The sequence below is a fragment of the Verticillium alfalfae genome, genomic scaffold (assembly GCF_000150825.1).
Source record: "Verticillium alfalfae VaMs.102 supercont1.5 genomic scaffold, whole genome shotgun sequence".
NCBI classification, from domain to species: Eukaryota; Fungi; Ascomycota; class Sordariomycetes; order Glomerellales; family Plectosphaerellaceae; genus Verticillium; species Verticillium alfalfae.
The window spans coordinates 2,358,242-2,382,808 of NW_003315034.1; the positions used below are offsets into that span (position 1 = coordinate 2,358,242).

Genomic DNA, 24,567 nt, shown 5'->3' on the forward strand with positions numbered 1-24,567 from the left:
ATATGGTTCGTGTTCAGGGGTTAGAAAAGGGAGATGGACGATTTGCGCCAAGACCCGGCACAAGCTGGTAGGAGCACCCCTGGTCCGAGTGTGTCCGAGTGCCCAACTCTGGGAGTCGCAGGGTGCTGCGAGGTGTCGCCCTCAAAATCCCGTTCAGTGGGCAATGGCGCCCTGGGTGGGGAAGCTGACCCCTTCCTTGGACGGCCGGAAGGTGCGATGCGATGAGGAAGCGATACGTCGCGAGGTACGTACCCTCAAGCTTCGTCACTTCTTCCTGGCCGTGGGAGCAAGTCCGAAGTGATAGGGTGGGTGTGAATGTAATCCAACAAAGGTATGAGGACACTGTCGATTCCTCTCTCTCTCTCTCTCTCTCTCTCTCTCTCTCTCTCCTCGTCCCCAGGAATGGAGGACCGGCGAGGGTTGCAGAACTCAAACCCCCTCCGTCCGACGCAGGGTTGCAGAGATTTTTGTATGAAGGGGGCACCTCGATCGAGCTGGGCGGGCAGCTTTGCTGGCTGCTCTCTCTGCTGGTCACCGATAGATGGGCCCGACCAACCTGCGTGCTTGCTTTGTCCGCTTTGGCTGCTGATTCCTGGCAGGGCGGTCGTCTGGCAGAGACACTTATGCACGGCACTGGCATCCACAGATGACTAGACACTTGGATGGGCCAAATGGGAACCGGCCAAGTCAGAAATGGGGAGCACTGGGAAGCATGGGGAGACATGGGGCCGGCCAGTAGTTGAGCCTTGGTGACACGAAAAGAGGAGCTCTGTTAGCAACAAAGCTGCTTAGCCTGCTCATGATGCCACGTAAATAGCTGTTGCTGTCCAACTCTTGTGTGTCCATGATGACGATGCAGCCCGACCTGTTCTGTCTGGATCTGAGGCATCCCAACCTCGTTTTTTGAGAAATGGGCCCGAGGCCCGCCCTACTCTGAGCTCGGGGCTGCTGGAGGCCATGAGAGGTGGCACGCAATCCTCCATTGACCACCTGTCCACTCTTTCTGCTGCTGCCACTACTACTGGGCCACACTCGTCTTGGGGGTGGCGTCGATGCCCAAAGCAACAAGGGGGCGAAAAATGCTGTCGCAAACCACGGGAGTTATGTCTTCCAGATGCTCATCGGTGCTGTCTGTAAGGTTAATCGATACACCACGAAAAAGCGCGAGCACATGCTCCGAACGGCGCAACGGCTATCATTGCCCGATGCTACTCAACCTGCCTCCGCAAAAAGTAACAACGCGCGAAGCTGAGGTCTGAGGAGAAGAGGAGGTGTGGAGGCACCAGTCCCACCTGCTCGTACGTGCAAGGTGGGGTTGGACTTTTGTGACCCGCAGGTTTCCTGATCCGACTCTTACCGAGACTTACCGAACAACGAGCACATCAGTCACCTTGTCCACCGAGAGCTCAACCAAGCTCACCTACGATACCTCCCTAATAATAACCACCTAGGCAGCCTAGGGTTACCTTAGTTGAGTACCTTACCTAGGTAGGTAGATAGATGTCCATCCACCCACACCCAACCAGAACGAACGCCAACAGCAACACTATCACACACTCGCCGCCTTGCCGCCCCCCCCCCCAAAACTGCAGACGAGATGATACCCTCCTTGCGTTCTCGCACAATGTCCCTGGCCCAAGGACCCCCGACAGCTGCCCACCCACATGGTCATTTTTCACGGTCAAGGGCAGGGAAAACGAGAACGAAAACCAAAAGGACCCATGGAGTGTGACCAGCTCGACACCTCGCAAGCCGCATATCCTTACCCATCTGGACCATCTGGATCCAGGATCCCTGCCGCCTATTTGGGGCGCCGTGCCTCCCTACTCCAACTGCCAAGTGGCTTCTTGCGTCTCCGAACCGCTAACGCGGCATCCTTCAGGACGCTCATCTCATCTCATCTGTCATCTGCGCCGCCGCCGCCGCCGCCGCCGTGGTCCGTTCGTGTGTTCAGGTGCTCCCCTTGGCTTTCTGGAGGGGGTATGTGGGCGCTGCTGGTCAGGTACAGGAGGCGAGAGGAGGAGGGGTGGTCCGCCAACCCGCTGCCAGCCAACCTGGCCGCCCGCCGAGCGCGAGGCAATGAGACCATCCATCAAACTGTCACGGTCTCCCCCCGGGGTTGGATTGGATCGGATTGGACAAACATGCACCCCGCCTCGCATTGTGGCTGCTGCTGTCGTTGCTTCTATCGCTGGTGCTACTCCTTCTGTACAGTCGCCGCTCGAGCTTCTCGATCTGGATACTCCTAGGTTCTTCTCTTCGCCGTGTCCACGGGGACGGAAAGGTCCTTTTCCTCTTCGTCATTCTCTCGAGAGAGGGAAAAAGACGACAGAGCACAAACAGCTGGCCAACGGGCGAACATCCTCTATTGCGGCCCTCGACGGACCAGCTCAGCGCGAAGCAAGCGAACGCCCCCTTCGCCTCCCTTCTGCTCATTGCCCATGACTACTGCTCCTGCTCTGTTCCTCCTGCTACATGTCCTCATCTGTTTGTTCCTCCTCAACCGAAAGCACCTTCCGTCTCTTTCTTTCACACACTGTCCTCACTCCCGCCGAGCCATGGACCTTGACCTCCTCCAGCTTTCCTCGACCCATCTGCTCCCCGCCCTCGTGACGATCAAGTGAGCCGAGCGCGTGCGCCCGCCCGAACTGGATGAATTGATTAATTGATTGAGCCCGACGACTACCTCGCCCAAGTTTCGAATTCACAAGCTCGAACCCGATTTCTCGAGCTCCCAAGACCCTTAGCCTTTCCCTCCCAATTCCAACGAGCGATCTCCAACATTGAAGCTTCAAGCCTCCATCAAGCAAGCGGCTACAGCTCTACGCGACGCGGCGAGACTCTCTCTCTCTCTCTTTCTCTCTCTCAACCCGCACATGGCACCCGGCAGAACTGAGGGCGAAGGTTCGTTACCTGTCATCATCTCCAGACCTTGCACCTCTGCCTTGCATCCTCTTCCAACCCCAGATTCAATCCCCCGACGCCAACGATCCATCGAGGAGTAAGCCAAATGTCGCTGATCGATCCATCTCCGCCTCAAGATCACGGCGCCCTCTTCGCCATGGCACCTCCTCCGATGCACCCCAATAGAGGACTTCCCAGCTGCAGCAACTGCCTCCTCATCTTCAAGCCCAGGCCCAGGCCCAGGGTCAAGCACAGGCTCAAGCCCAAGCTCAAGCCCAAGCTCAAGCACAGCTCCAAAGCCACGCATCTGCCCCAGGCACAGCGAATGCCCCGGGCGCAATGCATCTGCCCCAGGAACAGCGAATGCGCCGGGCGCATGCCTGGGCATGATGCCACAGGGCATGCTGCCAGCAACGGCGCAAGGCCTGAATCCGGCTCAACAATGGTTCGCAGAATTCCTCCCCCCAACCACCACATGACCATTTGCGAGCATGCAGACTGACCTGGGTGGCAAACTCGCAGGGAAAAGGTCTCGTTTGCCAATTTTGACTGGTCTCTATACGACTACCATCCAGCCGACGATGGTGGCTTCTGGCAGCTACAGCCTGGGTACCCGCCCTCGGACACCCTTCCCAGCGTGATACCCCTCGCCGTCACCAACCGATCGCCCGTACAGCAACCGAAAGATATTGAGTGGACATGTCTCAGCGCGGCATGCCCCTCCAAGCCGTTTAAGCGCAAGACTGACCTCGACCGCCACTACAAGCAAGCCCATGCAGACGGCATCTCCACACCCGTCGCTGCGCTCGGGCCTCCTCCCCCGGGCGACGATGTGCTTATGACCGGCACCGGCTCCGTGCCGCCACAAGTGCTGGCCTCTAATCCAGCAGCAGCCGCCGGCGCTGTTGGCTCCCCTCCGCCGCAGGACGGCAGCACTAATGGAAAGGATGCGAAAGAAAAGGAGATGTTCCACTGCGACTATGCCGCCTGCCCCCGGCGCACCGAAGGGTTCAGTCGCAAAGACCGTTTCCGACTGCACCTGCAGGAAACGCACAAGGAAGACGTCAATAAAAAAGGAGGAAAGATTGAAGATTCATGGTTAGACAGCCGTAAGATGTCTGCCAAGTGGTGGCGCTGTACAAAATGTCTCGATCGCATCAAGATCGAAGAGCACGGGTGGGAATGTCCCAAGGACAACCTCAAGTGCGAAACGAGGCGGCGCGAATATCGCGAGAAGATGTAGAGTTATTGGTATCCTGTTCCCGAGGTGGAAATGCAGAAGTATAGGCATTGGTTGCCACCTGGGGCTGGGTATTCGGAGTCCGTTTGCCCACTGGATTGCAGCGTTGATTCCCTGGAAAGTTGTCACGATTGTGGAGGAACCGGACCTTCGGGTTCTGCTTAACATGCGTCACCGGTATCGAGACGGCGTGGTGTATATTCGGTAAAGTCGTGTGTCCTGCTTCAGCCTCACCTATATGTCGTGCCACCGACCTTTGTCTCGTTTTCACGGGAAAGCAGTTGCTCATGCTCGGCACCGTCTCGCTTGTGAATTTCGAATAACCCAGTTGGTAGTAGGCTGGATCAGCACGAGAATCAGGGAGCGGGGACCCAATGACGAAGAGGATGCTATGCAGGCGGATTCGTTGGAGGCCTGAATATAACCACCCTCCCATCAGGCTCCGAGCCTGATCCTCTATCCTCGTCCTTCACACTATATTTCTTATCCAAGGCGACCTAATTTCGTTGATATCTGTGATCAAACCATCAATAACAGGATCGCTATCAGCGGCGACATTGTCTCTGTCATTGCTATTGAACCTGCGTCGGTGCCGAAGCGACTTTGTTTCTCACCAAAACATCCCAGGACTTCTCTGCTTCGTCAGCTGAGTTTCTTCGAACCCTGGTTGACGCACTCGTCACGTCACTTCCCATTTCCACAATGGCAGAGGTCCTTGGTATTGTCACCGGCAGCATTGCTCTTCTTGAGGTCGCCGGTCGTCTCGGCGGCCGCGTCCTCAAGCTCAAGCAGCTGTTTGATGAGCTCAAGGAGGTGCCAGATACCATCCGCAGCCTGATGGAGCAGGTGGCGGTCGTCGAGCCGATTCTCGGCGAGATGGACGACAACCTCGCCTCCTCGGCCGGCACCTCGTCTTTGACCTGGCCTCTCTTACGAAATGACCCCGCGGCGCTGAAGAGCGTTGAGTACTGCCGCCAGACGAAAGACGAACTGTCAATGCTTGTCGAGGAGCTCTCGAGTGAGATCGCGGCGACGAAGCGCTCAAAGCGATACCGTGCCCGAGCCAAAGTCTATCTGAGGAAGGAAGCCCTCGCTCGATGCGAGCGTAGATTGCAGCTGGCGCTAGTTCTCTTGCAGAACGCGCAGAGCCTTTACACACAGTAAGATTTTTGAAGAAGGCCTGTTAGGAAAGCTGTAGCTGACATGAGCAGAGCGCTGGTAAGAGTTCAGCCTGACGTTATCATGTCGCGCATGGCAGCCCTGTTTCCGCCTGCGGGCGAGACGCCTCTAGTCGTCGAAGTGGAAGAAGAAGACGAGGTCGTCGACGAAGAAGGCGTCGTGCTTCTACAGAGGGCTCGTCCTCGTGAACCGGCACAAAGGTGGACTAGCAAGACGCAGACGACTGTATGGTCCTCGTCATACACGCTGTCAGTGCTGGGAAAGTATTCGGTGACGAAGAGTGAGAAGTCATCAACGTTCACCTCGGTCTCATGTATGGCTTACCCGGTCTCTTGATCGTCCCCATCGAGGGTAAAGTTGCTGCTAAAGTTTGGCAGCTTACCGCGCCTCCATCGCCCCTCCAAAATGGCTCGTTGAGAGATGCTGGGAATTCTGCTTCTCCAATGCCAGTAATGGATGGGACTTTGGCTTGAGAACCTACCAAGTCGTGGATATGTTTTCAGACGTTTTCACGTGTATCCGTCATGACGATGTCCTGGGCCTACAACGATTGTTCGAGACGCGTGCCGCATCGCCCTTCTGTGTCGACCAGTTTGGCCAATCTTTGTTGCAAGTGAGTAGACTCCTGTCCCCCGCTTTGCTCAGCAGTAACATAGAATCGTGAATGGAAGGCAGCCTATTTTTATTTACGTCCTGCTACATTCAGCTTCCTAGTGGTGCATTTACATCCCGAGGTCGATTCGGCTATCATCTCTTTGTACAACCAGTTCAATTTTGGAGTAGATGATCAACCATCGGAGGCTTTCGCTCAAGCTTGCATGCGTCATATAGACTTCGATGACTGGGTTGCGGAACGTGACGAGCCCATTCAGGACGCCAAATTCCCGCTCGTGGTGCGATGGGACGTGACGGCGTTTGACAAGTTCTTCAGGGACTACCGCTGGCGTCATCCCAGAAAGACACGGCAAGAATGTGTGCTAGACTTGGTCGCCCAAGGCTTTGCCGACTATCCTGTTTCCTCCAGCGTTTTCCGCCGTTGTTTCATGGTAGGCAGCGTTGAGTCGACCCAGGCAGCAGAAGCATTGCAGCAAACTGGCCGGCCGCTGCTATCCTTGGCTGCACGGCAGTTGGGCTGGCGGCGGCGGTATGTCAGAAGCTTCTCTCTGAGAGACGAAAACCCGGAGAGGGAGGGGTGGCAAGTGTTGGTAAAGGAAATCATTCGATGCAAGGCGGACCTTCACGCTTCCGGATGGCTCGTTGGGACGCTTAGGAAACCCGCGCGTGCCGCACATCACGGGACATGGACTGCGATGATGGCTTTCTTGGGAAGAAGCATGCCATTTTACACCCTGAAGGAAGATTTATCCATGAAAAGAAATATCATGTTCTGGTTGGAAATACTGACTGCAGCTGGGATCAGTCTTGATGATTACGGCGCTCGAGAACATGCGATCTGGCAGGCCAGCCAGGGAACAACGAGACGAAGACTGCTGGCTACTGACTCATACCCGATGGAATTTTGCTACGGGCCTCAGGCGGACGACTGGACTTTAACAGTCGATCTTGGAGTTGAAGCGTTCGCGGAAGATTTTTGGCGGTTGGTGGAGGGGCCGCTGGAGCTGATGCCAGGAACATGGGTCGAGAACCTTTACGCATTGGAATACTACGACGGGTGGCTTTCAGAGCGCAGGGAAGCCTATCGATGGTGGTACGGGGAAAAATTCTGGCGAGGCAATTTCAGGTAAGCCTAGATGTATACATGTGATGGCTATATCTCTTTTATTTCCATCAAGGATGAACGAGCCACGGTGCTGTGATAGTACACCTGATACAGGCGGGTCTGGTGTGGAGTTGAGATGCTTCCGGGATAGCTCTAGCTCCAATCCCCACTGACCAGCTCGAGAGCTATTGATACCCCGGATTGGAAGCATCTGACAAAGACAGCCCCTCACCTGCTTCTATCTGACCTTACCTGTATAGACGCCTGCGGCAAACTTGTAGAAAGGCTGATCGGCGTGTATCTGCCTTGGACCGCAATGCATCTACGCAACATCGCTGAATCTGAGACCTGATTTGCGCGGCCCCTCCCTTTTTTCCCACCAAGTCACTTGCCTCACCCTCCGCCGCGGTCACGCGTGCACCTCGAATCGCGCCAACCTCAGCGTCGCAACCATGTCTGAGCCGAAACCCATACAAGATACACTGGACCGCCGTCACTCTCGCGAATCCTCCATCTCGAGCGCCTCCACGACGAGCCTCGTCTTCGACCGCCTCGCCGAGGAGTCCGAGAAGAACCACGACGCCTCGTCCCGACCGCATCCCTCCGCTGCCCGACACGCCTATACCGACGACAACAGCGATGCCATCAAAGAGTCCGACATCAACGACCCCGAGACGGGCCCCTTTCTAGGAGCCTCATCAGAGACCACACCGCCGCGCAAAGGCGTCGACCGCAAGCTCAAAAAGGTCCTCCTCATCGTCGGCGGCTTCTTCGTCGCCGCCTGGATCGTCTCGCTCGTCGTCTTCCTGACCAACAAATCGTACAAGCACGGCAGCCAGATTGACCATGACCCTGCGGCGACGAACCGCAAGTCGGGCAAGCGCGTGACCCTCGACCAGGTCCAATCGGGCTTCTGGCGACCCACGTCCCATACATTCAGCTGGATCCCCGGGCCCGACGGCGAGGACGGGCTGCTGCTCGAGCAGGAGGCGCGTGGCAAGCACTTTCTCGTCGTCGAGGATGTCCGGTCCCAGGGCTCGGCTGATGGCGAGGCGCACCCCGACGCCGCCGAGAGCCGCACCCTGATCAAGGACCCGTGGTTCTACTGGGGCGACCAGCAGCACAGCATCCTCCAGACCTGGCCCAGCAAGAACCAGAAGAAGGTCCTCGTCGCCACCCAGAAGCAGCGCAACTGGCGCCACTCGTTCACCGCGCTCTACTGGGTCTTTGACGTCGAGTCGCAGTCTGCCGAGCCTCTCGATCCCGCCCACCCCGAGGAGAGGGTCCAGCTGGCGACGTGGAACGCCCAGAGCGACGCCATCGTCTTCACGAGGAGCAACAATCTGTTCCTCAGGAAGCTCGCTGACGACAAGGTCACCCCCATCACCACCGACGGAGGCCCCGAATACTTCTATGGTATCCCCGACTGGGTCTATGAAGAGGAGGTCTTCAGCGGCAACAGTGCCACGTGGTGGTCTGCCGACGGAAAGCACGTTGCGTTCCTGCGAACCAACGAGACCGAGGTCCCTGAATACCCGATCCAGTACTTCGTCTCGCGCCCCAGCGGCGCCGAGCCTGAAGTCGGCGAGGAGAACTACCCCGAGGTCAGGCAGATCAAGTACCCCAAGGTCGGCAGCCCGAACCCCGTCGTCGATCTCCTCTTTTACGACGTCGAAAAGGGTGACGTCTTCACTGTCGACATTGACGGTGACTTTCCCGAGAAGGACAAGCTCATCAACTTTGTCATGTGGGCCGACGGCAACGTCCTCGTCAAGACGACGAACCGCGTCAGCGATGTGTTGCAGGTCAACCTCATCGACATCGTGGCCCGTACTGGCAAGACGGTACAGCACGTAGACGTGGCCAAGATTGATGGTGGCTGGTTTGAGATCTCGCATGTGATGTACATCCCCGCGGACCCCAAGAACGGCCGTCCGCACGATGGCTACGTGGATACTGTCATTCACAATGATGGCGATCACCTGGCCTACTTCACGCCGATGGACAACCCAAAACCCGTCTACATCACCGAAGGTCCTGGCTGGGAAGTCGACGGCAGTGCGAGCGCGGTCGATCTCAAGAACAACCTCGTCTACTTCCGCTCGACCAAGGAGTCGTCCATTCAGCGTCACATTTACAGCGTGCACCTCAACGGCACAGACATGAAGCCTTTCACCGACACGACCCACGAGAGCTATTACGACGTGTCCTTCTCCTCGGGCGCCGGCTTCGGTCTCCTCTCATACCAGGGCCCCAAGGTGCCCTGGCAGAAGGTCGTCAGCACTCCCTCGAACCCCAAGTCGTACGAACGCATCATCGAGGAGAACAAGGACCTCACCCAGCAGGCCAAGAAGCACGAGCTCCCGGTGCTCGAGTACGGCACAATCAAGGTCGACGACGTTGAGCTCAACTATGTAGAGCGCCGGCCCCCGCACTTTGACAAGAACAAGAAGTACCCCGTACTGTTCCAGCAGTACTCGGGCCCCGGCTCGCAGACCGTCACCAAGAAGTTCGCCGTCGACTTCCAGTCGTACGTCGCCTCGGCCCTCGGCTATGTCGTCGTCACCGTCGACGGCCGCGGCACGGGCTTCATCGGCCGCAAGGCGCGCGTCCTCATCCGCGACCAGCTCGGACGGTGGGAGGCGCACGACCAGATCGCCGCGGCGCGCCACTGGGCGGCCAAGCGCTACGTCGACGCCGACCGCCTTCGCCATCTGGGGCTGGAGCTACGGCGGCTTCGCGACGCTCAAGACGCTCGAGACGGACGCCGGCCGCACCTTCCGCTACGGCATGGCCGTCGCCCCCGTCACCGACTGGCGCTTCTACGACAGCATCTACACCGAGCGCTACATGCGCACCCCGGACCTCAACCGCAACGGCTACCAGCAGACGGCCATCAGCAACACGACCGCCCTCGGCGCCAACGAGCGCTTCCTCGTCATGCACGGCGTCGCCGACGACAATGTCCACATGCAGAACACCCTGACACTCCTCGACGAGCTCGACCTCGCCGGCGTCGAGAACTACGACGTCCACGTCTTCCCCGACAGCGATCACAGCATCTACTTTCACAATGCGAACCGCATCGTGTACGATAGTACGTCGCCGCCTTCCCCTTTGACCTCTCCTTTTCTTTTTGCCTCTAGCACTTGTCAGACCCGCGCGATCGCTAACACGCCTACAGAGCTGAGCAACTGGTTGATCAATGCCTTTAATGGCGAGTGGGTCAAGGTCAATGATGCGAAGCCTAAGATTGAGTCGTGAGAGTCGTCAGTCGTGTTGGTGTCGTTTGTGTAGCTTTGACACGTATGTAGCGCGTCATGTATGTGTTGATTTGTACAAGTATGAGGATCGGCGTTTTTCTTTTAAAATACAATCATTCAACACCATGCCATGGCCCAGTACATACTGCGTGCTTCATGAATAACATACATCCCATGACAGCAAACACAACGCGGCGTGAAATAACATCAATGTACTATCATACAATGTCTGCAAGAAAATAGCAGACGATACCAACTGACACACAATCTACTCCATGCTCCTTTCCCTACGTCTCCAGAAGAGCCAACTTGTGCATCCCCCATGCTAGCTGTCGACTGACTCTGAACCTGGGAAGAGCAATAAAAGAAGATGTAGGATTACAGGCACCCAAAAGCGAACCCGACGCCCTCGTCTACTGACGTAGACTCTCGTTCCCTCGGCCTACTAACTCAAGTGCTGCTGCTGCGGCCGCTTGTTGTGACCACGGCGCAGCGCACAAACTGCACATCTGCAGCGCCGGTGGCGGCCGCCCAAGTGCTTCGCCACCTGCAGGGGCATACCAGTGAGCCGCAGCACTCCTCGGTATGGCCGACGATGCCCACTGATGCGGGTGTGTCCTTCCGCTCACATAGTACCAGGCTGGACCCTGCACCTAGAAGCCGTAGCCAGTCGCTTGAGGGGCGAAGCCATTGGTCTGGCCGTAAGGCGCGGGCGACTGGCTGCCGCCGGGACCGGCAGTAATCATAAGGCGGTTGCCGCCGAGAATGGGCGTGTTCGTGTCGTCCTTCTCCTGCTCCTTGTCCTTGGCCTTGCGGGCCTCGTTGTCCGCCTTCAGCGTTGCCAGCTCCTTGGTCTGCTGGCACAGCATGTTGATCATGTACGGCATGGTGAAGTCGTTGAGGCCGTGGCGCCAAGAGATCTCAAGCACGAGGTCAGGGCGGATGAGGTCGTAGCAAGAGTACAGCATGCCGACGTAGCACTCGCGGCTACCAATGTCGACGAACTAGAAGAAAATTGTCAGCGAGAAATGCGCAAAAGTCAAAAAGCAGAGTAACACTCACGTAACGCAGCAGATCCTCCACAATGTCGGTTTTGCTAGAGATGGCGGCCGTCTCGATGGCGTCCTTGTACAGCTTGTCTTGCTTGGACAGCGCGATCGACTTCTCCCACCTCTTGTTCTTGCGGTAGATGTTAGCAGCAATCTGGCGGAAGAAGATCAAGTCGTGCTTCTCGAGGCGGGCGGCAAGATCGACAGGATCGTAGTTGTCGTAGTTCTCAACAGAATCGCGGAGGGTCTTGTAGTCCTCCTCCTCGATCAACAGGTCGTTGATGGCGTTGTTGACGGTGCGCTTGTTCTGAGTCTGAACGTTGAGAAGGAAAGGCTTGATCAGAGGCAGGTCGTCGTTCTTCTCGAACAGCTTGACAACACGGTTGACATCAATACGAGGAGTGAGAACCTGGAGGAGATCGGTGAGGAGCGACGGGTGCTGCTCAATGTAGAACTTGATGGCGCGGTAGTAGATCTCCAGGTTGGCCACCTTGACAATGATCTCCTTGAACTGGTGGTGCTCCCACGAGTTCTCGGGCCTCTCAATAACGGCAAGTGCCGCGTTGTCGTACTCATCGTAGTGGTAGTAGCAGAAGACGAGCTCGGGCCAGAGGGTTGCCTCCTCGCACGCACGGATCAACTTGGGCATGTTGACACGGCTCCAGAAGAGCTTGAGGTGCTCCATGAGGCGCTCAGGGTGGTAGCGGGACAACGCAATGCCAAGCTCGGTGAACATACCCATATGAGCGCGCTCGAGGCCAAGACCCTGCTCTAACAAGCTAATAAGCTCATCAAAGTACCCATTGCGCTCGTACTGCTTTACGAGGGTTGTGAGCTGCTCAGCATCGACAATCAGGTTGAGACCGCAGATCTGGGCGAGACGGAACTCCTTCTTTTCCACGCAGGCCTCGTGTACCTGTTTCCAGACCTTGATGTTGTTGGCTTACGGGCGCACTCAACAGCGGCCTGGTAGTCGCCGAGGTGGACTAGCGTGGTAGCGAGCTTAGCCCAGTTCGAGATGCTAGTGAAGAAGATCTTAGCAGCTTCGAAGAAACCCTCTTCATAGGCCTTGTCTCCAGACTCCTCAATATTAGCCACATTAGTGCCGCGGAGGAAGTCCTCTAGCTCGCTGAGCTGATCTAGGCGAGCGTAGCAGAAAGCAAGGGCCGTATCAATAGGAGGCTCGCGCAGGGTCTTACGCGCCATGCGGAGGTACTTAACAAGCTCCTCGTTCTTTCCAGCGTGCACAGCAGTCTCAATGACCTCCTCGTAGTTCCTGGGGTCATCGGCCTTGATGTACGACTCAATGGCATCGCTGACACGGACACCGTCAAGCTGAGCCTTAGCAACCTTGGACCAGACCTCCGGCTGGTCAACTTCCTCGGCAAAGGCCTGAGCCCGGTCGATGCTAACGACGTGATCAACGAGAACATTGACAGCTGATCCCTTATCGCCAGTCTTCTTGTAGATCTCGAAGGCCTCCTCGTGCAATCCGACCTCAATACAGGCGTTGGCGATGTCGGGCGCGCTGTAGCCATCCAGCTTGTGAATGTAGTCCATGACCTTGCTCTTGTCGGCCTTGGCAGCCGTGAACAGAAGAAGGTTCTGCAGGTTCTGGTTGTCGCTGAAGGGGGAAGGCTCGAGAACAATTTTCTCAAGAAGCTCGATGAGCTCAAGGGGGAGATCATTGCCAAGCAGGGCGGCAACAGCCACAGAAACCTTGCTGGGATCCGTCGATTCGGGTACAGCCGTCGAGGTAACCTGGTCAATCACGGAGCGGCGGTGAATGTTGTTCTCGCTGAGGACAAAGTCCCAAAGCTCACGGTCAGACCTCTCCAACAGGTAGCGGGCCTGAGCACGGTACATGGAGTTCTCATTGGTGATGTTGACGAGCTCAAGGTCGTTCTGACCCTTGGAGTAGGCAATGTAGGCGAGGTTGGGGTCGCGTTTCTCACAGTACTTGCCGACACTCAGGGAATCATACTTGTCGTTCTCCTTGAGGAACTTCTCGGGGTTGTTGTTGGAGTCAATGTAGATCTTGGCCAGCGCGTTGTAAACGGCTTGCTGCTCCATACCGGCAGAGAGCATTTGCTCGAGGAAGGGCAGGAGAAGCTTGAGGCGGTTGCGCGACTCGACCTCCTGCACCAAGTCGTCGATGGGAATCGACTGCGGGTTGACGGTTGACAGCAGGTTCTTGATGATGCCCTCGTCGCAGTCAACGTCAAGGAGACCACCGATGACGGCAGGGGTCCTCGAAGGATTGACACGCTGGACATATGTCTCAATGGACTGGAACTGCTGGTTCTGGTACAGGTAGAGAACGAGATCGTGGACAAAGTTGAAACGGTCGCAGACGATGATAAGAGGCAGCTGCTCCTGGAGCTTGGCCTCCTTGAGGAAGTTCTTGACCTTCTCGGCGTTGTAGAAGTTGTTGTCGCGGCAAATGCGCTCCACCTCATTGAACTGGCCCATCTTGGTGGCGGACTCGATGTACTTGAAGATAACATCAGGCTCCTCAGAGAGGTTGACAACGCTACCAAGGTAATAGAAGAGACCCTCGGCCGTCTTATACTTCTCAAAGAGATCAACCAGTTGAACAGGTCCCAGGAGGTCGCTGTACTTGGTGGCAATCGTCACCACGGCCTGCAGGTTCTGGCGAATGTTGTGCTTCATCATGGCATCCAGGCAGTCGAGCGACTGTTCCACGGAGAGCTTGCCGAAGAAGCCATTCAGCCAATCCTGATTGAAGTTGGGTGTGCCTGCGATGTTGACAACGACGCGCTTGATGGCTTCGGGGTCTTCGTAGAGCTCCAAAGCCTTCTGCGAAAGGCCGGCCTGCTCACAAAGGGAGGCGATGCGCGGCTTGTCGAAGTGGGAGAACATCTCATTACCAAGAATGGCATCGGCGACTTGAGGGGCGTTCATCAGGTTCATCTCAAGAAGACGAGTCTGCAGCTGGCCCTGCTCCGGGCTGTTCTCCTTCAAAGCATCCAAGAGGAAGGCAGTAGCTTGCTGGATCATGCCCTGGGACTGGAAGATGTCCACCACCCGCGCAATGTCTACAAGAGAGCCGCCCTCGTGGTTGGCGAGAGAGGTGGCAAACTCGGCGCCCTTCTCGGGGTTGATGCGAACAATGTGCTGCAGCAACTGCACGTAATCTGGTGAGTAGCCAGCCTGTTGCGAGTACGGCAGGATCTTGTCGAACTGGCCCGTTTCGGCGAAGCCAGCGACAACCTTTTGGGGTACGTTGGCCTTCAGGTACACCGCCAAAGCCGTGTTGATATCGTGGGGGCGGATGAGATCACCGAGGCGCTCGGAGCTGTGCAGCTTGCCCTCCTTCATCCACTTCTCCAGCAGGTTCATCCTGTTCTGGGCAAGCACGGGCTGCGCCAGCTCAAGAGTTTCGTGCTCGTTGAGGGCGCCCTTGTCGAGGAGCATGCCAAAGTATTGTAGAATGAAGGACATTGAACCAGGCTGCTGGGGCAGGCGCTTGAACTTCTCGATGGTCTCGGCGGATCGAAGAAAGCCGCGGGGCGAGTTGGCAGCGACCTTGGCGGCTTCCATGTAGCTACCGTTGTTGAAAAGCTGCTCGAATTGGCGCTTGTAGAGGTCGTCGGCGCCGGGCAAACCAGCACGCGATGCCATCTTGATCGCCATTTCCGTGTTGGCAGGGTTCTGGAGAAGATACGAGATGATGTTGCTGTCGTCAATCGTCACGAAGAGTACCTGACCCTTGCGGTTGATCCCGACGATGCCGGAGGAGTCCCTGTCAGGGCAGGTAGTGAAGATGGTATCGCTTGAAATACGGTTCATGAAGATGCAAGAGCCGCTCTCGAGATCGTAGACGTGGATGAAGCCGTACTTGGTAACCATGAAAATGACGCCGTATTTCTGCGAGACCTGCATAGCGACGGGGAAATCGTTGGTCGCCTCAGGTGGGAAGTACACATCGACCGCCTTCTTCTGGAAGACAGGGTTCGACTCGGCGTGGTCAACTTCGACAACGTGAAGCTTCGCGCCGGTTGCCGTCCTGACGGAGAATGTGAAGAGCTTTGTGTCTGCTGGGGCACCCTCCAACCGGATGGTGCCGAAGGCAGCAGCGTGACCCTCGATGGCTTGGCTGATACCACGGTCTTTGGAGTAGAGTTGCATGGCACCGACGATGCGTCCCTCGCGCTGGGCGATACCGACGACGACCATCCATTTGTTATCGACATTTGTGCGGTAATTGATGATTTGGCATCCCTGTGGGACGAGTTAGTCGTGCACGCAAAGAAATGCGTCCACCAGTCGTGCAGCGCAGCGCAGCATGTGGCAGGGAAAGCGCGACTTACACTGAGGTTGGCATTGCGCTCAAAGATCTTGACGGGGGCGGCCTGGCTCGGGTCGTAAACGTCCCAGTGGAACACTGACGACTCGGTGACAAGGCCGAGCGTGGTCTCGGTGACCCACTTCCAGTACTGGACGTCCTCGTTCATCGTGGCCGATTTGAGCTTCTGCTTCTGCTCGAGATCGAAGATCTGGAGAGTTCTGGATTGCGCTTTCAGGGCGATGACTTGTCGTGACCAGTGCATGATGGCACTGTCGGCCTTGATGGGGCGGCGGGTGACGTTGTTGCCATTCTTGAGGTCGACGATGACGACCTCGGGCGAGGCGTCACCCTTCTGTTCTCGGATACAAACATAGGCATCTGATTCGAGTGTCTGCATCGGACAGGGTCAGAGGGCATGTCACAAGGCGCAGTAGCAGCATTGGGCCGAATGAGGCGAGGGATGCTTACGCAGGAGTTGAAAGTGATGGACGAGTCCTCCACGCCGACGCTCTTGAGCTGAACGAGCTCCTCGAATCTGATCGGAAGGGCCGCCATGACGGCGATTGTGACGGACAAGCTGGTGGAAAAGTCTGACGCACAGCTGGCGGTCGCGGTTGTGTCAAGATTCCGGTCTTTTGTGGCGTGTCAAGGTTGGACAGTTGTTGGCGAGATTAGGATCGGAACCCGGATAGGAGAAGAAAGGGGAGCTTCGTCGCGAGCTGTCCTGTTGGGGGCGCGAACCGAGCAATTATACAGGCGAGGCAAAAGGCGTGAAGCAAAAAGACGGAGAGGCGTGTTCGCGTCAAGGATGCAACTCTCAGAGATGACAATCTGGAGGGCAAACGTGGGAAGTCGTGGGCGGTTGATGGGTGGAGAGATTTGTTTGGGTTGAGATCGGGATGGACCAAGGTAAGGATACGTAAGGTGCAAATACCTGTTCACTTGCATTCGCGACGGGCAGGGGCAGCAGGGTGCAGGTGCCAGTCAGATTGCTCCTGCCTGGTGCTTGGGTGGGTCGAGTGGTGACGGTCACGTGGGATCCATCAGTGCTTCTGGCTGGATCTGAGCGTCTGGAGCTGCGGGATAAGTTTGGGGCCTAGCCGATCTGGGTGTAGATGAAGATGTCTCAGGGGGTGTCCAGATGTTACCTGGCAAGCCTGGTCACGGCACTCGTAAGTCTTGGTAGGCCTGATAGGCACAACTGCAGTGCCTGGCCTGGGAGCCAGCTGAGGCTGTGAAGCATCTGCTTACATACTGCATCCTACGAGGCAGGCCACATATTTTTCACACTTTATGTGCTTGAATGAATCACCGTCTGCTTGCGTCAGAGGTCGAGAGAAGTAGTACATACCGAGGTACCTACCATAAGATAGGGACCTGAGTAAGGTAGGTAGGTACCAGGTAAGGTAGCTCGTGATGTGAAATTTTGTTTCCAGCACCAGAGCCTGCACATCGCAGCAACCTTCCCTCAACACGTTACTAACCTCGCACTTGTGACTTGACAACGATGTGCCCAAACACGAGAGGATAATATTAGAATGGCATTGGGAATCCTGAAGCCATCTCATCCTTCCTGAGCGGGTCGATAAAGAAGCTGCCGACATGCACCTCCTCGCTCCACCTCATTATCTGTGAAGCTTCATGGAGAACGCCTGCGCTGGGGATACCAAGCGTGCCGGTTGGTTCAGCCGTGAGCGACATCGCTGGACTTTGCAAAAAAAAGAGACAAAGGAGCAGGTGTCGAGGTTGGATTGCAGATTTCTCGTAGAAGCTGTCATTTCTAAGTATAGTGCCCAAAATATCGAGGTGCCCATCAAAGAAGGCGCTTGCGCCTCAAAGACATGCCGGGGTACATGACAGTCGCAAGCACTCAAATTTGCCGGCTGTTGATACAAAGTGGATTATGCTCGTGTATATGTACATATTTCTGGTGGTTTGGTTACATCAGCAAGCGCCAGGCACCAAGCAGCAGCGCCGCAGAACCAGTACACACACCCATCAGCCACTGCAGCGTCTGGAACTTGACCTGCTCTAGCTTCTCCCGCAGCGCGGCCACCTCCTGTTCGATCTTGGTCTCGGTCTCCTTAATCTTCAACTCCTGCCCCACAGCTTCCTCTCGAATGCGGCCCTTCTCGAGATTGAGGTCGAGACGCACACTGGCTTGCGTACGGCCGATCTCGTCACGCAGACGGCTGCTCAGCTTGGTAATGTCGTTGGACAGGCGCTCGTGGGCGGCACGCGTGGTACTCGATTCGGTGCTGTCGGCGGAGAGGAGCTCGGAGCGTAGCTTGGCGAAGTCGACTTTCTGGGTATAAGTGGCCTTGGCGGCGTCTTCGCGAAGGACCATTGTGCGGGTAAGATTTTGAATGCTGGGGTCATCAGTCAGCAAGCGATACGGAAGGGAGGAAAAGATCAAGATGGAAAAACCTCTCTTCGATGACATCGTTGAGCACCTTCATCATGGCAGCAGCTTTGCTCCTCCGTGAAGCCCTCGCCCTTGAGCCGTTGGACAAACTTGAGGGTGTCAAAGTGATGGTCACGCTGCCTTGCTGGCGTCGTGTGGAAAGTTTTCCGAAACATGGAAGAGTTTGGTGCAGAGTATGGCAGGGAGCCAGCTCTCCTGCATTGTGGCGTCTGGCTGGAAGTGTGAAATGAAGTGGTTTGTGATTGCCACGGTGCCGTGGGCTGGATCGCGGGGATCAAAAGAGATCGATATGTTTTTGCGGGCGTATGCCAGCTGAGCTTCGGCAGCAGAAACCTAGGCAGCGCTCCAGAGGCCATTGTTGTTGGGAACGCCATGGCGTTCCGTTGTTCTGTTCTCAAGAATAGCTGTCACGAGTAAGTTTGGCAGGCGCAGGACCGCGATGATGGCATCCAGGAACCGGAACATGTGGTCGCGGGGAGGTCCCACTTGAGTCCAGCTAGGGTCGCTCGTCTTCTGCCGAGGATGAGCCGCATGTTTGATTCGCTGGGGTTTTGAAAGCCTTGATTGGCTATCAAAGATTCTGGACCCCGCCGCCGCACCTACAAAACTTCCTCATGGCAGCCAGGCTTTTTCAGTTTTCCTTTCCTCTCTTCATTCAAATATGAACAACGCAAAAATCACATTCAGATTTCCATGCAAACTTGATGCGAGGTTCGCTCTGCTGAGCCCACGACCATTGAACTCTGGGGATACAGAATGGAGAGGAAACCGAACAATCTTGGGTGCGGTGCTTACCTGCCTTTTGGCATATGGGAAGGATCGCAATGATTGAACGTACATATCTGCATCTCGATGCGCGTGAGGCGGGCTGGTAGCTAAGCTCTCGTAATGAGATATTCTACTGTGGGACAGCCTCGCAGCATTAAACCGGTACCATGATCGTTACCGAGCCGTCCAACTAGCTGCAACCTCACCCAACTGGGACGTGGCTGTGGTCCTGTGTCGCACCCATGGCTGATGATGCTGTTCGCGGGACAGGCAGAGGACCCACCAGATCACGTGCTAAGCAAGCGTCTGGGGGTCGAACGACTTCATCTCTTTGTTGTGCTGCAACATCTGCCTCCTGCGATTTACCACATCTTGACAAGAGATATCCTCATCACGAGCCAGCAGCATATCAGCACCAGTGGCGGAACCCAGTGATTCTCATTTGGCCGCACGATTGTACAACATAAGAGCTATCGACTACGGGATACATACATCCTCGAAAAAGAGCGGCGTCAAGTTGCCTGACGAAACAAAAACCGCCATGTGGAAATGAAAGAGCTGAAATGCGGCGGGCAAAGGTCAGGATGCAGATGAGTTGTCTGTTTCCTTGCTTCCTTGAAGAGCCCTGTCGCATTTGGCTTGAAGAAGTGAAAATGTGGTGCTCTAGTGCGTTTCCTCCCGTGTTCGAGGTGCTTCATGGGCTGAGTTTTTTCTGTCGAGTTTTTTTCTGCGAGCTCCTTTTGGATCATTGCCTTCCTCCTCCTCCTCCCCTGACCCTCAAGTTCATGAACCGATCACCTATCAGAATCCTTGAAGCGTCTGGTTAAGTCAGCAAACGAGCCGAGATTCCGTGTTAACGGGGTAGCTACCTACCGGGTGCTCTCAACAAGATGTCCGTCCGAGTACGATCCATGTTGGAAACGCGTCTAGTTTCTCTGTCGATACCAGCGTCAGTATGAATGATCAACCTATCAACCGCTGCTTGTGCCCCCCGGGCAACGGCAGGGTTCGTTCCCTTGGACATCAGACGGCAGAGAAAGGACGTACACTGGCTGGCGACGGACTCGGGCTCGGCGCTGCGCTTGTTCTTCCAGCAGCCCTGTCCAGGTCGGGGGCAGGGCTTCTGAGGGTTAGCCTCGGCAACAGCCTCAGGCTCTGGCTCGGGCATGGCGACGGGCTCGGGCGTGCGCTTCTTGTTCTTCCAGCAGCCCTGTCCAGGTCGGGGGCAGGGCTTCTGAGGGTCAGCCTCAGCAACAGCCTCAGGCTCTGGCTCGGGCATGGCAATGGGCTCGGGGGCACGCTTGGCCTTCCAGCAGCCCTGTCCGGGACGGGGGCATGGCTTGCCAGGCTCGGCCTCGGCAACAGCCTCAGGTTCGGGCATGGCAATGGGCTCGGGGGCACGCCTGGCCTTCCAGCAGCCCTGTCCAGGTCGGGGGCACGGCTTGCCGGGCTCGGCGAAGGGGAGCGCTGCAGCGTTGGCGACGGCCGCGACGACGGCCGCGTAAAGGAGGAACTTCATTCTGAGGCTTGGGTAGGGGAACGGGTTGGATCAACTCAGTTTGTCTGATGGGTAGTGAACGTGTGGCGGTGGACTCGATGTTCTTGAAAGAGTTGCTTGTCTCAAGGTTCGCTGATGACCTTTGGCTCAATGATGTTGGAGCTGGGACGAGTGAAGAGGGGGTATTATCTGGTCTTGGGGGCGATCTGAGCAACATCTTTATAATTCATGTTGAGGCAGTTGTGCTTTATTGGTCTGGGTCGGTTGTTCATTTCAATAGCCCAATAACGAGAGCCTGGAGTTGGTGGCCACGATTATCCAGGGCCAAGGTAGGCACACGACGCTGGGCCAGAACATCCATCCACGACTCTTACCTTGGAAGACGACGCCTCTATCACACGCACGCAAAAGCAAGTCAATATTGCTTCAAAGATCGAGGCTATCGCGAAGCAAACGACCTGACATCACGGGTTGCGTTGGTTTAAAGGCTGGTTCGGAGCCCAAAGGCAGATATCACTTGCGGACACACCTTCGGTGTGCTGTCTGAATAGGACAAGGCTTATTCAGGACTTCTTTGGGCGATTCGTTTGGAATTCCAGCTCATGCGAACCACTCCGACTGCCTTTGCGGACAAAGCCGTCGAACGCCATCTTTCTTCCTGATCGGATAGCATTGAAGCTCTCAAGGGCCGCTACAAGGCGTCTCCTCAGATGGCAAGTGTGAAAGTCAGGGGTCGGCAGACGCACTTTCCAGACAAGGGGTCTAATTGGCGCGAACTTGGCTCAAGAAACAAAGATGACGGCAGCTTGCTTAATCGTCTAACCCCGAAGGTGTGCAAGCATGTACTCGGTGTCCCTAAGTCTCTTATTCAATACCCGATCGAGTCTCTATTGAACCCCTGAATAGGACGAGAACCCAGGTGGTGATTGGCCCTCCCCACTCGGACGCCGCCGCATGCGGCTCTATTCAAGATGTGCCCTGACAGCTGAAGTGGAGTAGCGTCTCCGTACCTTAAATATGGTTACTAAGTGCACAAAACGACATGTGTACCGAGACTTGCCAAGGCACTTAAAGTGGTTACAGCCGGGTACCACAGGGCAGCATTAAGGTTGGAATAGGCGAGGATGTCACTTTATCGCAGACCTTTTCCAGACCGATTAAACACATTCGTAGTAGATTCAACTCGAGGTAACGGTGAGATGACACCCTGATCTGGCCTGTAGCGGTCCACTGTGAGGGCGGCAGCAATGGCATTACCAACGCGGTTCAAGATCCCCGAACAAGCATCAAAAGGAGTACAGCATAGTTGGCAATGATTTCAAACAACTTCGGTGTCCAAAACGAGTTTTAGCACAGCCACACGTCCTTAGTCGGGAGCCAGTACTGTAGTCCCTACAAGTCATCAAGACAGGTCATTTATTAGCTACATATCCACAACAAGGTCATGGACATGTGTCCCCGTTATGGAGTACTGACTTTGAACTGGCATCTTTGAAGCACCGCGTAGGATATCTCGGACACTCATGGTGTCCTTGAAGGGCGGATCATGCCGCTACTACTTCTAGTGGCTGCCCGTGAAAGGTTTACCTGCCTGAGATTCCTGAGGCCGCACCAGGCCTATCAATGCCTTATTCATCACATTGGGATCCTTGGGTACCGCAGATATCTCGCGACAGGCAGCGCCAGGAGAAATACGATCAATTCAGTATGTGATACTACCCGAATGTTGGTAGTGGCGGTCAGCCCGCTCAAGCCCGAGGATCCCAGTTTGGGTCGATGCCGTCAAGTAGATTCAGCCCCTTAAACGGCTCTGCGCCGAGGATTTTATCCAGGCCAACAACCTTATAACTGGCTTGGACATCGGCTCCTCCACCTGGCAGCTCATTCGTGTCATCGTGCACAACGAGCAGACCGTGAGGAAAGCCTGGGCCCAAGTTGGCGCCAACAGCGGCAAGACTGTCGGTGTTCGAAACGTGGTCGATCTGGCCGTCCGCCGAGTCAACGAGGGTGAAAGTCATGACGTACTCGTGGGGGCTGGCGCGGCGATAGACATTGTAGGCGCTGACACCCTGGGCAGATACGAAAAGGTAGCCTTCTTCTCGCGTCTTGCCGAATACCAAGGTGACGCCTTCGACATCACCCCAGAGAAGACCGTCGCCGACGTATGCGACACGGATGCCGGTCGGTTCCGAGTCCGGTTCCGCATCATATCGCCAGAGTGCTGATGGTTCCTCGCCGATCCATACCCACCCATTTTCTTCATCAGAGACACACCCTTCGACCTGACCGCCCGAGCCGCCCTGGAACTCCCGCACAAGTGTCGTCTCGAGGGTTCCATTGGCAGAAGCAGTGAGCTCGTATTGCATGTACCGTGCCGTTTTTTCATTGACAAAGAGATATTGCTTGCCAGTCTGGCGGGAGCGGTAGACACACGAACCGTACAGGCCGTCCTCAACCTTGGCGGTCTGGCTGCTACCAGCTATGTCCTTCAGGACACCATCGGCCGTGATCTCAAACAAACTGTTGCTGGTCAGCTTGGCATATACTGTATACTGCTGCGCGCCTTATCTAGGATCTCACCAGAGGGTATCATCAGCACGGCATGCTGCGTAAGCGAGGTCAACGGTTCTGTTGCCAAGGTTGAAGTTGTATATGACATCAACATTGTTTGGCTGGCCAGCGGGGAAGATTTGAAGGAGCTTGCCTTCCAGGTCGAAGACTCCCAAGCCAGCACCAGTCTCAGACTTGGTCGTTGTGATGATGCGGGATTTTTCGGGAGATTCAGGGGATATCCAAATGGCTGGATCGTCACCATCGTTGCCGTTCGCTTCCGTCTCAAAGGCCGGCTCGATGAGCAGGAAGGAGCAGTGCAGACCACCCCAGCCCTTCTCACATTGGCAAACGTTGGGGCCGACGCAGGTTCCACGACCAGAGCAATTATCTTGGCATGTGAAGTCGCTGCAGCCGGTGCCGGCAAAGCCTGAGAAACAAGTGCACGCAGTAGAATTTGTTGTGCAGAAACCGTTATTGGAACAAGCGTCGCAGATGGGATCCCGCTTCCGACAGCCGAGAAGAGCTCGTGGATCATACTCGGTGTTGGGCTCAACACCGAGGCCTTCCCAGATGTTTTCGAGCGAACTGAGGCCGAAACCTTCAAAATTGTCGGCCTCGGCCGCAAAGCCTAGCGCGCCAAGGGGGTACTTGGAGGTGGTGGCCTGGTAAAGGCTGATGCCTTCGACCTCAATGTCCTCGAGACCCGTCAGGGCCAGTGTACCGACAAGTTCAAATGGATAGCGGTAGACAGCAACAGTGCCCTCCTGCGCGATAAAGAGATAATCGGCGTCAGTCCCCTGAGATGTGTATACGGCTATGCCTGTAGCTGTGTCCTCGGTCTTACCAAGGACAGAGAGCCCAGGGGTAGAAGTCGATTCAGCAAGATCGATTTGGTGAATTTCGTCACCGTCATTCGGTGTGAGGATCAACTTGGATTGCTTGCTAGAGACCGCGCATCCGGCGAACTCCGTGGGGACGTCAAAGGATTGGACCTGGCGGCATCAGCATGAATCCAGGACAGCTAGCATGGCCAAATTATACCTCCACAAATTCAACAGACTCTCCAGCTTCGCGGACCAAGTACTGGTGACCTGAGCTCTTGCCAAAGAGGAAGACGTAGTTGTTGGCGCTGGGAGCCTTCCAGGAGCACAAGGCTGACCAATCGCCGAGAGCGACGAAACGGGCATCATCGAGCTCCTTCAGAGACGGAAGTTCGTACGCACTGAGGATGGAGGTAGTCGCTGGGATTGAAACGAGAATATCTCTGCCGCCAACATCATGGACAGTCGCCACAAGCTTGGTCCTGCCGGTGTTCACGCTCTTTAGTGCTTGCAGAGGTGCATCGCCATCGAGGTCCCAGGTGTGAAAGCCACCGGTCGAGGCACCACCATCGTTGCTGATGAGCAAGGGCTGTGACTCGGAGTAGTAGACAGCCGTGGCGTCCGACTCTACGAGACCGAACGTGTAGGCCGTCACGTTGAGTTGGAGCTCGACAGCAGCTGACAGCCAGGGCTGGGTGGCGAGGGCAACGAAGGCCGCGGTAAAAGCGAGAGGCTTCAGACCCATAGTGGCTGGCATTCGAGCTCGGGGAAAGTGGTGTGGCAAGGCAACAACGGCCATGTTGCTGCACGGGAGAGCATGAGCCCTTTTATCATG

The 24,567-nt window shown here is 56.0% G+C and overlaps 8 protein-coding genes across 8 annotated transcripts; 4 read left to right on the forward strand and 4 right to left on the reverse strand.

Moving 5' to 3' along the window:
* Positions 1–3,305: 3,305 nt before the first annotated feature.
* Positions 3,306–4,147, forward strand: VDBG_05044 (conserved hypothetical protein; the record flags this gene model as incomplete). The annotated part of the gene is made up of 2 exons (XM_003005392.1): positions 3,306–3,349; positions 3,427–4,147. 2 exons carry the CDS (start codon positions 3,306–3,308, stop codon positions 4,145–4,147), a joined length of 765 nt encoding a protein of 254 aa, XP_003005438.1.
* Positions 4,148–4,846: 699 nt separating this feature from the next.
* VDBG_05045 (predicted protein) lies at positions 4,847–5,659 on the forward strand (the record flags this gene model as incomplete). The annotated part of the gene is made up of 2 exons (XM_003005393.1): positions 4,847–5,304; positions 5,356–5,659. The coding sequence occupies 2 exons, from the start codon at positions 4,847–4,849 to the stop codon at positions 5,657–5,659; spliced, it is 762 nt and encodes a 253-aa protein (XP_003005439.1).
* A 428-nt stretch (positions 5,660–6,087) lies between these two features.
* On the forward strand, positions 6,088–7,235 carry VDBG_05046 (predicted protein; the record flags this gene model as incomplete). The annotated part of the gene is made up of 3 exons (XM_003005394.1): positions 6,088–6,604; positions 7,014–7,064; positions 7,201–7,235. Coding segments are annotated over 3 exons (603 nt in total), but the record flags the coding sequence as incomplete, so codon positions are not given.
* A 260-nt stretch (positions 7,236–7,495) lies between these two features.
* VDBG_05047 (dipeptidyl aminopeptidase B) lies at positions 7,496–10,307 on the forward strand (the record flags this gene model as incomplete). Its single annotated transcript, XM_003005395.1, has 3 exons — positions 7,496–9,573; positions 9,671–10,140; positions 10,228–10,307. The coding sequence occupies 3 exons, from the start codon at positions 7,496–7,498 to the stop codon at positions 10,305–10,307; spliced, it is 2,628 nt and encodes an 875-aa protein (XP_003005441.1).
* A 652-nt stretch (positions 10,308–10,959) lies between these two features.
* VDBG_05048 (clathrin heavy chain 1) lies at positions 10,960–16,222 on the reverse strand (the record flags this gene model as incomplete). The annotated part of the gene is made up of 5 exons (XM_003005396.1): positions 10,960–11,310; positions 11,369–12,271; positions 12,343–15,600; positions 15,690–16,058; positions 16,136–16,222. 5 exons carry the CDS (start codon positions 16,220–16,222, stop codon positions 10,960–10,962), a joined length of 4,968 nt encoding a protein of 1,655 aa, XP_003005442.1.
* A 1,616-nt stretch (positions 16,223–17,838) lies between these two features.
* Positions 17,839–18,514, reverse strand: VDBG_05049 (FMP32; the record flags this gene model as incomplete). The annotated part of the gene is made up of 2 exons (XM_003005397.1): positions 17,839–18,036; positions 18,095–18,514. The coding sequence occupies 2 exons, from the start codon at positions 18,464–18,466 to the stop codon at positions 17,848–17,850; spliced, it is 561 nt and encodes a 186-aa protein (XP_003005443.1).
* A 1,091-nt stretch (positions 18,515–19,605) lies between these two features.
* On the reverse strand, positions 19,606–20,379 carry VDBG_05050 (predicted protein; the record flags this gene model as incomplete). Its single annotated transcript, XM_003005398.1, has 2 exons — positions 19,606–19,658; positions 19,908–20,379. 2 exons carry the CDS (start codon positions 20,377–20,379, stop codon positions 19,606–19,608), a joined length of 525 nt encoding a protein of 174 aa, XP_003005444.1.
* A 1,727-nt stretch (positions 20,380–22,106) lies between these two features.
* On the reverse strand, positions 22,107–24,477 carry VDBG_05051 (3-phytase; the record flags this gene model as incomplete). The annotated part of the gene is made up of 3 exons (XM_003005399.1): positions 22,107–22,878; positions 22,939–23,903; positions 23,953–24,477. The coding sequence occupies 3 exons, from the start codon at positions 24,475–24,477 to the stop codon at positions 22,107–22,109; spliced, it is 2,262 nt and encodes a 753-aa protein (XP_003005445.1).
* Between the last annotated feature and the right edge of the window lie 90 nt (positions 24,478–24,567).